This window comes from Coregonus lavaretus (genome assembly GCF_964263955.1).
Source record: "Coregonus lavaretus genome assembly, chromosome: 38".
NCBI lineage: Eukaryota > Metazoa > Chordata > Actinopteri > Salmoniformes > Salmonidae > Coregonus > Coregonus lavaretus.
In genome coordinates, this window is record NC_140025.1 from 24,229,460 (window position 1) to 24,246,072 (window position 16,613).

The 16,613-nt window shown below is 44.2% G+C and overlaps 1 protein-coding gene across 1 annotated transcript in view; it reads right to left on the reverse strand.

Annotated features, from left to right (window-relative positions):
• Positions 1 to 16,613, reverse strand: part of LOC311112199 (sodium/hydrogen exchanger 9B2) — a 30,227-nt gene that overhangs the window by 4,277 nt on the left and 9,337 nt on the right. The window contains exons 3-9 of the mRNA XM_084155224.1: positions 15,159 to 15,357; positions 14,267 to 14,437; positions 12,051 to 12,193; positions 11,559 to 11,686; positions 1,421 to 1,596; positions 777 to 883; positions 404 to 553 (exon numbers count right to left, since the gene is read on the reverse strand). Of these exons, the coding sequence (XP_084011350.1) occupies positions 404 to 553; positions 777 to 883; positions 1,421 to 1,596; positions 11,559 to 11,686; positions 12,051 to 12,193; positions 14,267 to 14,437; positions 15,159 to 15,357 (1,074 nt within the window). The remainder of the gene's footprint in view (positions 1 to 403; positions 554 to 776; positions 884 to 1,420; positions 1,597 to 11,558; positions 11,687 to 12,050; positions 12,194 to 14,266; positions 14,438 to 15,158; positions 15,358 to 16,613) is intronic.

Genomic DNA, 16,613 nt, shown 5'->3' on the forward strand with positions numbered 1-16,613 from the left:
AGGTGCTATTAAAACAAGTGATAACAAAAACATTAAAAACCCCCTACCAGACACAAACCAGACTACAGAGAGAGTTCAGCAAACACCAAGACTTCACAACTGTGTTTCTCTACTGGAGAATCTGCCTCCCATAGAGACAATACCAGATGGGACTCTGTGACTGTATATTTGGGATTGGGCCTCTGTATACTGACTGGAAGGGTCCCACTGTGTCCTAAAACAACAGTTTGTGTTGCACTGGAACGTTCAAGCTGTCCAGCTGCTATCCAATGCTTTAGGGGGGCATTTGGGGGTTGGGTGAGAGAGTAAATGTCTAGCTAGAAGATGCAGTGTACGGGGGGTTGAGTGAGGGGTTGACACGGGATGGGGTCGTTGTGTGTGTGTGTGTGTGTGGTTGACTGACCTTTGACCTTCTCCAGCCCAGGCCGGCCAGGAAGGCGAGGACCAGGGTGCAGAGGCCCCCCGAGCCGGGGAAACCGGCCACGTTGCTGCCGAACACGGCAAACACCGATAGGCCCAGCAGCAGGAATGAGCGCTTCATCACAACGTTGTCCTACAGGAGAGAGAGCGAGAGAGTGAAAGAAGAAGGAAGGAAGGATGCATTACTAAAGTTTTCCAAACAAGGACTATGTCCCTGGAGTAACATTATTGAAAAAGGGAAAGGCTACTGAGAAAACTGAGCTTCGTTATAGGTCAACTCTACAGGCCAGTTTCCTAGAGCTGTATTAAGCCTACTCCTAGACTAAAAGCTAAGTGCTTTTAATAGAGATTCGTACCTGGTCTTTGCTGGGAAAGTAGCGCAGCAGGAATCCCAGCAGTACCCCAGCTACCATTCCCCCTCCCACCTCCAGTATACCCCTCAGCAAGTTGTACCACATGGAGCCTGCAGAGGGAGACACAGCACAACAAAACATATACAGTTATATCAAAAGATGATGGATGCGTCCCAAATGGCACCCTGTTCCTTATATAGTGCACTACTTTTGACCAGAATCCTATGTGGGCCCTGGTTAAAAGTAGTTCACTATATATAGAATGGGATGCATTTAGGTTGCATTATGCAGTAGGAAGTCAATAATAAAACGCATGCAATACAGAGGAAGACACTGTAATAGCAGAACACATGCAGTTAGCTCATACTAAATGCATCCCATTCTATACTAAAAGCATGGCGCTTGCAACAACAGAGTTCGTAGGTTCGATTCCCGAAGTGTGAGGGCGCCATCTATTGGATCCAGGACGGATTGCAGGAAGATTTCTATGAATGTTTTGACAAAAACAGATCAAAAAGGTATATTCTTTTTCTAGTGGTCTCCTCTCATCATTGGCTCAGAGCAGAGGCACAGATCAACAACCTTTCTCCTGATTGGGTCAGAGCAGAAGTACAGATCAACATGCTCCCTCCTGAGTGGATCCCTACCGGTGGCGAAGGCCATGCCCATGCAGGTGGTGAAGCCGGTGATGGCCAGGATGTCATCGAAGCTGCCGGCGGCCATAAGGAGGGTAGGGATACCCTGCTCCAAGCCGTAGCCATCCTTCTGCAGCAGCAGCATGGAGGGAACCACCACAGCCGGGGACACGGCTCCCAGCACAAACCTACAAGAGATGGGAGAGCCAAAGTGAGAGTTAATCATCATAATATCATATTCATCAGGTTTGGGTTGCCAGAATGGGTGAGTTTGGGTTGCCAGGCTTAAGAGCGACCTCCGAAGTAACAACCTGTAATACAGTGCATTCGGAAAGTATTCAGACCCCTTGACTTTTTCCACATTTTGTTACGTTACAGACTTATTTTAAAATTGATTACATTTTTTCCCTCATCAATCTACACACAATACCCCATAATGACAAAGCAAAAACAGAAATATCACATTCACATACAGCACCAGTCAAAAGTTCTCTGTCATAAACCTACTCATTGAAGGGTTTTTCTTTATTTGTAATATTTTCTACATTGTAGAATAATAGTAAAGACATCAAAACTATGAAATAACACATATATAATCATGTAGTAACCATAAAAGTGTTTAAAAAAATCAAAATATATTTAAGATTTTTCAAAGTAGGCACCCTTTGCCTTGATGACAGCTTTGCACACGCTTGGCATTCTCTCAACCAGCTTCACCTGGAATGTTCCCACATATGCTGAGCACTTGTTGGCTGCTTTTCCTTCACTCTACGGTCCAACTCATCCCAAACCATCTCAATTGGGTTGAGGTCGGGTGATTGTGGAGGCCAGATCATCTGATGCAGTACTCCATCACTCTCCTTCTTGGTCAAATAGCCCTTACACAGCCTGGAGGTGTGCTTGGTCATTGTCCTGTTGAAAAACAAATGATAGTCCCACTAAGCGCTAACCAGATGGGATGGCGTATCGCTGCAGAATGCTGTGGTAGCCATGCTGGTTAAGTGTGCCTTGAATTCTAAATAAAATCACAGACAGTGTCACCAGCAAAGCACCCCCACACCTCCATGCTTCACGGTGGGAACTACACATGCAGAGATCATCCGTTCACATACTCTGAGTCTCACAAAGACACGGCGGTTGGAACTAAAAATCTCAATTTTGGACTAATCAAACCAAAGGACAGATTTCCACCGGTCTAATGTCCATTGCTCGTGTTTCTTGGCCCAAGCAAGTCTCTTCTTCTTATTGGTGTCCTTTAGTAGTGGTTTCTTTGCAGCAATTCTACCATGAAGGCCTGATTCACGCAGTCTCCTCTGATCAGTTGATGTTGAGATGTGTCTGTTACTTGAACTCTGTGAAGCATTTATTTGGGTTGCAATATCTGAGGCTGGTAACTCTAATGAATTTATCCTCTGCAGCAGAGGTTACACTGGGTCTTCCTTTCCTGTGGCAGTCCTCATGAGAGCAGGTTTCATCATAGCGCTTGATGTTTTTTGCAACTGCACTTGAAGAAACTTTCAAAGTTCTTGACATTTTCCAGGTTGACTGACCTTCATGTCTTAAAGTAATGATGTACTGTCATTTCTCTTTGCTTATTTGAGCTGTTCTTGCCATAATATGGACTTGGTCTTTTACCAAATAGGGCTATCTTCAATATACCACCCCTACCTTGTCACAACACAACTGATTGGCTCAAACGCATTAAGAAGGAAAGAAATTCCACAAATTAACTTTTAACAAGGCACACCTGTTAACTGAAATGCATTCCATGTGCCTACCTCATGAAGCTGGTTGAGAAAATGCCAAGAGTGAGCAAAGCTGTCATCAAGGCAAAGAGTGGCTACTTTGAAGAATCTCAAATATATTTTGATTTGTTTAACACTTGTTTGGTTACTACATCATTCCATATGTGTTATTTCATAGTTTTGATGTCTTCACTATTATTCTACAAAATAGTACAAATAAAGAAAAACTCTGGAATGAGTAGGTGTGTTCAAACTTTTGACTGGTACTGTAAGTATTCAGACCCTTTACTCTGTACTTTGTTGAAGCACCTTTGGCAGCGATTACAACCTCAAATCTTCTTGGGTATGACACTACAAGCTTGGCACACCTGTTTTTGGGGAGTTTCTCCCATTCTTCTTTGCAGATCCTCTCAAGCTCTGTCAGGTTGGATGGGGAGCGTCGCTGCACAGCTATTTTCAGGTCTCTTCAGAGATGTTTGATCTGGTTCAAGTCCTGGCTCAGGCTGGGCCACTCAAGGACATTCAGAGACTTGTCCCGATGCCACTCATGCGTTGTCTTGGCTGTGTGCTTAGGGTCATTGTCCTGTTGGAAGACGAACCTTCACCCCAGTCGGAGGTCCTGAGCGCTCTGGAGCAGGTTTTCATCAAGGATCTCACTGTACATTGCTCCATTCATCTTACCCTCAATCCTGACTAGTCTCCAAGTCCCTGCCGCTGAAAAACATCCTTACAGCATGATGCTGCCACCACCATGCTTCACCGTAGGGATGGTGCCAGGTTTCCTCCAGGCATGACGGTTGGCATTCAGGACAAAAGAGTTCAATCTTGTTTCTCATAGTCAGAGTCTTTAGGTGCATTTTGGCAAACTCCAAGCGGGCTGTCATTTGCCTTTTACTGAGGAGTGGCTTTTGTCTGGCCACTCTACCATAAAGGTCTGATTGGTGGAGTGCTGCGGAGATGGTTGTCCTTCTGGAAGGTTCTCCCATCTCCACAGAAGAACTCTGGAGCTCTGTCAGACTGACCATTGGGTTCTTGGTCACCTCCCTGACCAAGGCCCTTCTCCCCCGATTGCTCTGTTTGGCCAAGTGACAAGCTCTAGGAAGAGTCTTGGTGGTTCCAAACTTCTTCCATTTAAGAATGGAGGCCAATGTGTTCTTGGAGACCATCAATGCTGCAGACATTTTTTGGTACCCTTCCCCAAATCTGTGCCTTGACACAATCCTGTCTCGGAGCTCTACGGACAATTCCTTCGACCTCATGGCTTGGTTTTTTGCTCTGACATGCATTGTCAACTGTGGAACCTTATATAGACAGGTGTGTGCCTTTCCAAATTATGTCCAGTCAATTGAATTGACCACAGGTGGACTCCAATGAAGTTGTAGAAACATCTCAAGGATGATCAATGGAAACAGGATGCACCTGAGCTCAATTTCGAGTCTCATAGCAAAGGGTCTGAATATTGATGTAAATAGGGTATTTAAGTTTTTATTTTTTATAAATGTGCAATCTAAAACCCTTTTTTCACTTTGTCATGATGGGGTACTGTGTTGATGAGGAAAAACATTCATTTTAGAATAAGGATGTAACGTAACAAAATGTGGAAAAAGTCAAGGGGTCTGAATACTTTCCAAATGCACTATATGAATACTGATCATAATACACTGCTCAAAAAAATAAAGGGAACACTAAAATAACACATTCTAGATCTGAATGAATGAAATTCTTATTAAAAATACTTTTTTCTTTACATAGTTGAATGTGCTGACAACAAAATCACACAAAAATGAAAAATGGAAATCAAATGTATCAACCCATGGAGGTCTGGATTTGGAGTCACCCTCAAAATTAAAGTGGAAAACCACACTACAGGCTGATCCAACTTTGATGTACAGTGGGGAAAAAAAGTATTTAGTCAGCCACCAATTGTGCAAGTTCTCCCACTTAAAAAGATGAGAGAGGCCTGTAATTTTCATCATAGGTACATGTCAACTATGACAGACAAAATGAGAAAAAAAATTCCAGAAAATCACATTGTAGGATTTCATGAATTTATTAGCAAATTATGGTGGAAAATAAGTATTTGGTCACCTACAAACAAGCAAGATTTCTGGCTCTCACAGACCTGTAACTTCTTCTTTAAGAGGCTCCTCTGTCCTCCACTCGTTACCTGTATTAATGGCACCTGTTTGAACTTGTTATCAGTATAAAAGACACCTGTCCACAACCTCAAACAGTCACACTCCAAACTCCACAATGGCCAAGACCAAAGAGCTGTCAAAGGACACCAGAAACAAAATTGTAGACCTGCACCAGGCTGGGAAGACTGAATCTGCAATAGGTAAGCAGCTTGGTTTGAAGAAATCAACTGTGGGAGCAATTATTAGGAAATGGAAGACATACAAGACCACTGATAATCTCCCTCGATCTGGGGCTCCCCGCAAGATCTCACCCCGTGGGGTCAAAATGATCACAAGATCCCAGAACCACACGGGGGGACATAGTGAATGACCTGCAGAGAGCTGGGACCAAAGTAACAAAGCCTACCATCAGTAACACACTACGCCGCCAGGGACTAAAATCCTGCAGTGCCAGACGTGTCCCCCTGCTTAAGCCAGTACATGTCCAGGCCCGTCTGAAGTTTACTAGAGTGCATTTGGATGATCCAGAAGAGGATTGGGAGAATGTCATATGGTCAGATGAAACCAAAATAGAACTTTTTGGTAAAAACTCAACTCGTCGTGTTTGGAGGACAAAGAATGCTGAGTTGCATCCAAAGAACACCATACCTACTGTGAAGCATGGGGGTGGAAACATCATGCTTTGGGGCTGTTTTTCTGCAAAGGGACCAGGACAACTGATCCGTGTAAAGGAAAGAATGAATGGGGCCATGTATCGTGAGATTTTGAGTGAAAACCTCCTTCCATCAGCAAGGGCATTGAAGATGAAACGTGGCTGGGTCTTTCAGCATGACAATGATCCCAAACACACCGCCCGGGCAACGAAGGAGTGGCTTCGTAAGAAGCATTTCAAGGTCCTGGAGTGGCCTAGCCAGTCTCCAGATCTCAACGCCATAGAAAATCTTTGGAGGGAGTTGAAAGTCCGTGTTGCCCAGCGACAGCCCCAAAACATCACTGCTCTAGAGGAGATCTGCATGGAGGAATGGGCCAAAATACCAGCAACAGTGTGTGAAAACCTTGTGAAGACTTACAGAAAACGTTTGACCTGTGTCATTGCCAACAAAGGGTATATAACAAAGTATTGAGAAACTTTTGTTATTGACCAAATACTTATTTTCCACCATAATTTGCAAATAAATTCATTAAAAATCCTACACTGTGATTTTCTGGATTTTCTTTCTCATTTTGTCTGTCATAGTTGACGTGTACCTATGATGAAAATTACAGGCCTCTCTCATCTTTTTAAGTGGGAGAACTTGCACAATTGGTGGCTGACTAAATAAAAAATTTCCCCACTGTAATGTCCTTAAAACAAGTCAAAATGAGGCTCAGTAGTGTGTGTGGCCTCCACGTGCCTGTCTTCATCGACCTGGCCAAGGCTTTCGACTCTGTCAACCACCGCATTCTTATTGGCAGACTAAATAGCCTTGGTTTCTCAAATGACTGCCTCGCCTGGTTCACCAACTACTTCTCAGATAGAGTTCAGTGTGTCAAATCGGAGGGCCTGTTGTCTGGACCTATGGCAGTCTCTATGGGGGTGCCACAGGGTTCAATTCTTGGGCCGACACTTTTCTCCGTGTATATCAATGATGTCGCTCTTGCTGCTGGTGACTCTCAGATCCACCTCTACGCAGACGACACCATTTTGTATACATCTGGCCCTTCATTGGACACTGTGTTAACAAACCTCCAAACGAGCTTCAATGCCATACAACAATCCTTCAGTAGCCTTCAACTGCTCTTAAACACTAGTAAAACTAAATGCATGCTTTTCAATCGAACGCTGCTAGCACCCGCCCACCCGACTAGAATCACCACTCTCGACGGGTCGGACCTAGAGTATGTGGACAACTACAAATATCTAGGTGTCTGGTTAGACTGTAAACTCAACTTCCAGACTCACATAAAGAATCTCCAATCCAAAGTTAAATCTAGAATCGGCTTCCTATTTCGCAACAAAGCCTCCTTCACTCATGCTGCCAAACATGCCCTCGTAAAACTGACTATCCTACCGATCCTTGACTTCGGTGATGTCATTTACAAAATAGCCTCCAACACTCTACTCAGCAAATTGGATGTAGTCTATCACAGTGCCATCCGTTTTGTCTCCAAAGCCCCATACACTACCCACCACTGTGACCTGTACGCTCTTGTTGGCTGGTCCTCACTACATGTCCGTCGTCAAACCCACTGGCTCCAGGCCATCTATAAATCACTGCTAGGCAAATCCCCGCCTTATCTTAGCTCATTGGTCACCATAGCAGCACCCACCCGTAGTCTGCGCTCCAGCAGGTATATCTCACTGGTCATTCCCAAAGCCAACACCTCCTTTGGCCGCCATTCCTTCCAGTTCTCTGCTGCCAATGACTGGAACGAATTGCAAAAATCTCTGAAGCTGGAGACTCTTATCTCCCTCAATAACTTTAAGCATCAGTTGTCAGAGCACCTTACCGATCACTGCACCTGTACACAGCCCATCTGAAATTAGCCCACCCAACTACCTCATCCCTATATTGTTATTTATTTTGCTCTTTTGCACCCCAGTATCTCTATTTGCACATAATCTCTTGCACATCTAGCATTCCAGTGTTAATACTATTGTAATTATTCTGCACTATAGCCTATTTATTGCCTTACCTCCATAACTTGCTACATTTGCACACACTGTATATATATTTTCTGTTGTATTTCTGACTTTATGTTTTTTTACCCCATATGTAACTCTGTGTTGTTTTTATTGCACTACTTTGCTTTATCTTGGCCAGGTCGCAGTTGTAAATGAGAACCTGTTCTCAACTGGCTTACCTGGTTAAATAAAGGTGAAATTAAAAAAATTAAAAAAATGACCTCCCTACAACACCTGGGCATGCTCCTGATGAGGTGGCGGATGGTCTCCTGAGGGAGCTCCTCCCAGACCTGGACTAAAGCATCCGCCAACTCCTGGACAGTCTGTGGTGCAACGTGGCGTTGGTGGATGGAGCGACATGATGTGCTCAATTGGATTCAGGTCTGGGGAACGGGCGGGCCAGTCCATAGCATCAATGCCTTCCTCTTGCAGGAACTGCTGACACACTCCAGCCACATGAGGTCTAGCATTGTCTTGCATTAGGAGGAACCCAGGGCCAACCGCACCAGCATATGGTCTCACAAGGGGTCTGAGGATCTCATCTCGGTACCTAATGGCAGTCAGGCTACCTCTGGCGAGCACATGGAGGGCTGTGCGCCCCCCCCCCCCCAAAGAAATGCCACCCCACACCATGACCCACCGCCAAACCGGTCATGCTGGAGGATGTTGCAGGCAGCAGAACGTTCTCCACGGCGTCTCCAGACTCTGTCACGTCTGTCACATGCTCAGTGTGCTTTCATCTGTGAAGAGCACAGGGCGCCAGTGGCGAATTTGCCAATCTTGGTGTTCTCTGGCAAATGCCAAACGTCCTGCACAGTGTTGGGCTGTAAGCACAACCCCCACCTGTGGACGTCGGGCCCTCATACCACCCTCATGGAGTCTGTTTCTGACCGTTTAAGCAGACACAGGTTATTTTGCAGGGCTCTGGCAGTGCTCCTCCTGCTCCTCCTTGCACAAAGGCGGAGGTAGCAGTCCTGCTGCTGGGTTGTTGCCCTCCTACGGCCTCCTCCACGTCTCCTGATGTACTGGCCTGTCTCCTGGTAGCGCCTCCATGCTCTGGACACTACGCTGACAGACACAGCAAACCTTCTTGCCACAGCTCGCATTGATGTGCCATCCTGGATGAGCTGCACTACCTGAGCCACTTGTGTGGGTTGTAGACTCCGTCTCATGCTACCACTAGAGTGAAAGCACCGCCAGCATTCAAAAGTGACCAAAACATCAGCCAGGAAGCATAGGAACTGAGAAGTGGTCTGTGGTCACCACCTGCAAAACCAGTCCTTTATTGGGGGTATCTTGCTAATTGCCTATAATTTCCACCTGTTGTCTATTCCATTTGCACAACAGCATGTGAAATGTATTGTCAATCAGTGTTGTTTCCTAAGTGGACAGTTTGATTTCACAGAAGTGTGATTGACTTGGAGTTACATTGTGTTGTTTAAGTGTTCCCTTTATTTTTTTGAGCAGTGTATTATATGAACATTTAGCAGATGGCCAGTACAAACCTACAAGAGAGGAGACATACTATGAGGGTTCATCATATAATATAATATGGCCCTGTAGAAGATGCTTTCAAAGGCCAGGTTATTGTAAAAGCACTTTGTGTCAACTGCTGATGTAAAAAGGGCTTTACATAAACATAATGCATTTGATTGATTTGAAGACATCACAAACCTAAAAGAGACAGGGGAGGGGAGATGGGGGATAATACAATGAGTCTAGACAAAGTGTTTAATGATGCAGCTTTACTAATAGGGATTAGTTTGAGATATACACTATATATAAAAAAGTATGTGGACACCCCTTCAAATGAGTGGATTTGGCTATTTCAGCCACACCCGTTGCTGATATAGGTGTATAAAATCGAGCACACAGCCATGGAATCTCCATAGACAAACATTGGCAGTTGAATGGCGTTACTGAAGAGCTGTGACTGTTAACGTGGAACCGTCATAGGATGCCACCTTTCCAACAAGTCAGTTCGTCAAATTTCTGCCCTGCTAGAGCTGCCCCGGTCAACTGTAAGTGCTGTTATTGTGACGTGGAAACGTCTAGGCTCAGCCGTGAATGGTAGGCCACACAAGCTCACAGAACAGGGCCGCCGAGTGCTGAAAAATCATCTGTCCTCGATTGCAACACTCACTACCGAGTTCCAAACTGCCTCTGGAAGCAACGTCAGCACAATAACTGTTCATCGGGAGCTTCATGAAATGGGTTTCCATGGCCGAGCAGCCGCAAACAAGCCTAAGATCACCATGCGCAATGCCAAGCGTCGGCTGGAGTGGTGTAAATCTCGCCGCCATTGGACTCTGGAGCAGTGGAAACGTATTCCTGGAGTGATGAATTACGCTTCACCATCTGGCAGTCCGACGGACGAATCTGGGTTTGGAGGAAGCCAGGAGAACGCTACCTGGCCGAATAAATAGTGCTAACTGTAAAGTTTGGTGGAGGAGGAATAATGGTCAGGCGCTGGTTTTCATGGTTTGGGCTAGGCCCCTTAGTTCCAGTAAAGGGAAATCTTAACGCTATAGCATACAATGATATTCTAGACGATTCTATGCTTTCCTGTTTCAGAATGACAATGCCCCCGTGCACAAAGCGAGGTCCATACAGAAATTGTTTGTCGAGATCGGTGTGGAAGAACTTGACTGACCTGCACAGAGCCCTGACCTCAACACCATCGAACACCTTTAGGATGAATTGGAACACTGACTCCGAGCCAGGCCTAATCGCCCAACCTCACTAATGCTCCTGTGGCTGAATTGAAGCAAGTTCCCGTAGCAATGTTCCAACATCTAGTTGAAAGCCTTCCCAGAAGAGTGGAGGCTGTTATAGCAGCAAAGGGGAGACCAACTCCATATTAATGCCCATGATTTTGGAATGAGATATTCGACGAGCAGGTGTCCACATACTTTTGATAATGTAGTGTATTTAGAGGGATGGATGAATAGAACGATGGACAGATCAGAGTGAGAGACAGCAAGAGTGGAGAGGATGAGAGAGCAAGAGTGGAGAGGACGAGAGAGAGAGCAAGAGAGAGGAGGAGAGAAATAGAGAAGACAGAGATAGAAAGCAAAAGACAGGGATAGAGCAAGAAAGAGAGAGGAGAGAGAGAAAGAAAGACAGAGAGAGCAAGGGGCTAAGAATCATAGGATGAAATGAAAATGTATAAAGGCAGGGTCTCCAAACCTGTTCCTGGAGGGCTACCCTCCTGTAGGTTTTCGTTCCAACCCCAGTTGTAACTAACCTGGGTCAGCTTATCAACCAGCTAATTATTAGAATCAGGTGCGCTAGATTAAGGTTGGAGTGCAAACCTATGGCACAGTAGCTCTCCAGGAACAGGGTTGGAGAGCTCTGATATAAAGGATACTTCAAGTGTTCACGGGGAGTTACAGTAGCTGCCAAATACTCTACACCTGTCTTATTAGAATGCAAGCGGTGTTAGGTAGCCCTTTAGTTTTACAAATGCATCGGGAGGCTGCAGAATACTAAGTGGGATTTAGAAGTAGAAGTCTCAGAGAGACAGAGAGCGAGAGAGACAGAGAGAGACAACGAGAGAGGGAGAAGAGAGAGACAACGAGACAGAGAGAAAGAGAGTTTACCCTAGGATGAATCCCCATATCCAGGGCAGGCCCATGAGGAAGTGGGAGACGATGGCGATGGTGCATGCCTCGATGATGCAGGGTCCCATTCCCACACGTATACACACCATACTAAGCTTCTTCAGAGCCTGGGAACACATACATGTACACACACACACATTAAAAGGAAAAATCATTAAGTCAAGTTTTGAAGATAAAGGACATTCAAGAAGCAAAGTGTCACTTGCTACATCATCATGTTGATGAGTTTTGCATCATGATGATGTGGCAAGTGACACTTTGCTTCTTGAAAGTTCTGAAAACTTGACTGCTGAAATGCAAAACATTTTGGGACTGTATCAACAGTGGACTAATTTAAAAAACATACACATATTGTTTTTTAGTGAATTTTTCCTTTAACACAGGTTATCACAGGAACATAAATAATAAAGACAAGTACTAAACACTAAAAGCATTGGCCTATGGAGAGAGATTAGTGTTTGATTGACATACTGAGCCATCCAATCCCAGGCCTGCTCGGGCCAGGATGACAGCGAGGGCAATGTTCCTCAGGGCGGCGGACCATCGGAAGTCGATGTACACGGCGTCCGTTACCACGGGGATATTACGCAGCAGGAAGCCCGTCAATAGCATACCTGTAGAGAATGACAGAGAACAATGATACTTTATCATACTATTATATTAAAGTTAATACTTTTATAAACAACCATGGTGTTATTCTTTGGACTTTCTCTCACAGCAAGAGGGGCAAAAAAACGATGTATTGCTGTATTGTTCTGAAGACAATCTTGTATTTATAAAAAGGAGAGTTAAAACAGAGAACTTGAGGCTAAGATATCATTCCCATCTTCACATTGGTTAAATGCCAAGAAATTCACTTTTTCCGACACATTCTTTGTTCTGATAGTCTGGGAACTGCGTATTAAAAGGTTGAAGATCAATTGGTTTAAGATATCAAAGGCTTCTAGGCATAGGATCCTTTTGAGAGTAAAGAAAAAACCTTTCCAAGTAGGAATAGTGCAAACTGAAGAGAGACATGCATACAGTGGAGTCTTTAATCTACTGTATGAAATTGAATTGCCTTTGAAGTTCAGAAAGATCAATGTGGTCCTGTGTGGTTTAGTTGGTAAGAGTGGCATTAGCCAACGCCAGGGTTGTGGATTTGATTCCCGCTGGTGGTATACTAAACCGTATGCACTCACAGTCACTGTGCTGTAAGCCGCTTTGGATATAAGTGTCTGCTTAATAGCATATTATCAATAAAGTACACAACAATTGCATCCCATCTGGGACGCAAGCAATGAATACTAACTGAGCAGGGAGGAACTAGTTAACAGGCATAAGAATATGGGACCGACTGTCTGTTAGCCTAAATACCTTTAAGGCTGTAACAAAGCTTGGCCGAAATGAAATTCCTGCTTTGTTCCGTTTTAATCCTGCGTCAGGCCAAAGAAGTCTGTTCAGTTCAAACAACGAAACGGGGACTTTGAACTGGGAAACAGAGTTCCTCTGGGTTTAAAAAAAGGAAAACAGGGGTTGGAGAGACATTAACTATCCAAGTTTTGAAATCAAAGATCTACATCCAACAATCAGTTTTTGGTTCAGACTTTACTTCTGACCTATGGAGTGGGATCTATCGGATAGACACTACGCTAACGATCAAAGTTTCGAAATCAAACACCCACCAAAACACTTTTTTTATTATCTACAATCTCCTTTCTGGACTGTTGAAAGTGAGGAGTAGGTTGTGAATCTGAACATCTGACTTCTATCTTTTTGTGAGCTGAGTGAGTGGCCACTGTCTTATTATATGGGTCTGTGCAAACTATAGGTCTTGTCATGTGGTTACCAGCATCAAGAGAGACTTTGGTCAAAGCTGCGCCGTATCTCAACCAAGTCTCTATTGTATGGTGAGAAATGCAAAATACTCCCTATCAGTCTAAGTCAACAAGGGTGTTCATTTGGTTAGAAATGGGATAAGGTGGGATATGAACTCACTTCACTGTCTAGGTATGGTAGTAACACATGTATGATGTACTAGTCCCCTGTAGCTCAGTTGGTAGAGCATGGCGCTTGCAACGCCAGGGTTGTGGGTTCGTTTCCCACGGGGGGCCAGTATGAAAAATGTATGCACTCACTAACTGTAAGTCGCTCTGGATAAGAGCGTCTGCTAAATGACTAAAATGTAAATGTAAATACTACACGTGAAGTAGCAATGTTGGCAAAGCCAGCCAGAATAATAAGGGACTGTTTGTCCATCCATGTTACATGCAGGTGAAACAGTCACATTTTACATGTATAGTAAAGAGTAGTAGTGAGGGGACAAGCAAGTGCATGCATGCTTAATCTAGTGAGTGGGTGTGTTTAATCTGAATGTGTGCTTATTATAGTAAGTAGGTGTGTGTGTGTGTTCTATCTACTATATCAGCAGATATAGTACCAACAGCCAGCCACCACTTCCATATCAAAGACAAAGAAAAGGATGGTGTCTCTCTGACTGTTACCAAGGAACATGTAGGGCATGTAACACCCTGAAGATGCCATTTTGTCTCTCTCAACAAGTCAAATGAGGTACAGGTTACCGAAAATAACCTGTTATATGCTGCACATACATATGCCGTCACAGACAACACAGACCCCATCACCTACAACACATACACGCAAACACATATACACCCACACACGCTCTCTCTATTCGCATGACCTACCCAGGAGCGGGGGAAAGGGAGGCAGTTTGGGCAGCCGTATGAGGCCCACCAGTTTGCCCCCGGTGACGGAGCAGATGAAGAGCACGGTGATGCCAAACAGGTTCCCCGTCGGCAGACACTCCTCCTCTGTGATGGACCAGACCACGCCAAACAGCACTAATGCAATGACGACTGGGAGGGAGGAGAGGTCAGAAGTCAGTACATGGCCAGTTAGCAGTTTGTCTTTTACTTTTACCTGCCAAATAAAATACAAATTTGATCAAAAAAGATTGCATGTGCTGTACTAGATTTGGTTTGCAAGGTACAGTGGTCTCAAAAGTCTACTACTAAGCCTAAATGTTAACTTGTACATTTCAGTATATCAGGGACACTGGGTAGGGCTTTAGTCCATCTGTATATCTTCTCCATTTGTGCTATATAAATGCCTCTGGGTACAACTGTGGCACTGTTCAACAGCGTGCGCTGGATAAAGAGAAGCAATTCTAGAGTACCTTTGTTCCCTTTATTGAGACACACACACACACTGGTTCTACAAACTCAATCCTAACATATTACTCCACTCTCTCTCTCTCCCTCTCTCTCTCTCTCCATTTTCCACTCGCCCAAGCACAAAACGCTACAAGATGCCAATCCCTGATCCCATAGCAATGTCACCAAGGTAACATCACTACGGTAGCATTAGCCCCCCTGGTGCCCGGAATTAAATAAAACACAGACCACAATGGCATTATCAGCGCATTGTAGCATTATGAGGTTCATGACATTAGGCCACTCTAGTATTAGGCCTATATTGTATCTCTATTCTGGTGTCGATAGAAGTATAATTCAATTTCTATGGGCATCAGCATAGAGACACAATACTAGAGTGGCCTATTTCTATGCTGGTGCCCACCCTTGGTGATGAGGGAGGCCAGGAGGCCTCGGGGCGGGCAGGGGCATGCCCGGCGGAGCCTGCCACAGCAGATGACCGGGGGGTCAGTGTTGGTGCCCGCATCCACCACCGGGTTACGGGGGATAAAGTAGGTCTCCTCCGTGACCTGGGGGGTGGAGCTCCGTCTCACCACCACCTGAATCTGGTTCACACCCAGGAACTACCGGGGGGAAGACATAGAGGAAAGGGGTTTTAGTTCAATATGAAAATGTGTTAGTAGCCATACTTTTAAATGAAACTTTCTTACTACATAAATGCCATTTCAATACAAGCTTCTGAAAAAGTAACACACTATTAGATTTTTTTTTTGTTTTGTTTTTTTTGCGAAAGAGACACTTGACAAAGGGACACTTCGATGTTTTTGTACACTTGCTTTCAAAAAGCATCCTCTCGACTCCATCGTACTCTAACCCCAGTTAAAAGGTGCAATACGCAGAAATCGCTCCGCCATTTCCTGGTTGCTAAAGTTTGAATAATTCGCATAATTTCAGTTTATGTAACAAAACAAGCAATGTATAGTGTAGAGAATCATTGTACCATTTAAAACTGCTGTGAAATATATTTTTAATAACCAAAAATATATTGTATTTTCAGATGTTTGAAGCTAGTGTACAAAACCAAAAGTAAAAGAGGCAAAAACAAAACTTAACGGAAGCATAGAAATAGTGCACATAGAACAGATCTTGCTTTCAATGAGAATGACTGATCTATAACTCACATTTCTATGTGAATTTGGATGGGTCGCCCAAAAAGTTGCATATTGTAGCTTTAACTTCTTGAGTTGAAATGATAGCAATCTTTCAAGAGAGACTGATTGTGGTGTCAGGAACTTGTTTTGGCTAGCCTAGCCCAACACTTGAAGGTTGATAAGAATGGTACTGGAGCCAATGCCAATGCTCCTGGCTTTTTTACCTCCATTTCTTTGTCACACCTATGTTAAGTGGTTCTCATTGTTGACAGGGAAGTTAGTCATGCTAACAAGACACTACTGTGTTCCAACTTAGTAATAGTTCTCATTCTTATCATAAAGAGTAGATATGGACTTTTACTACAAAGAGTGTGCCACAATGAGAACAGTCAGTGTCATGAAAAAGGCTGTTGTTCCAACTTACAGAAATACCACTCTCTGTGGAAAAAGAGGCTGGCAAAAATCATGAGCAAATCTCCTGGTAGGGTACATCTCAAGGTATGTTTCAAATGACCTAACAAAACTAAATGTCAGCATGATGATTTTACATTTTTGTTTTCCCGTAAATAATTGACCCCATAAATGCATAGTGCCAAATAAGAGTGCACAGTACACTGCCAACTGATTCCAGATCAATATGTGTGGAATCATTCAACCAAAATGACTATTATGCCGAAGCCATTTCTCATAGCTTCAGCAACTCAGTACCATTAAATTATGTAAAGGCT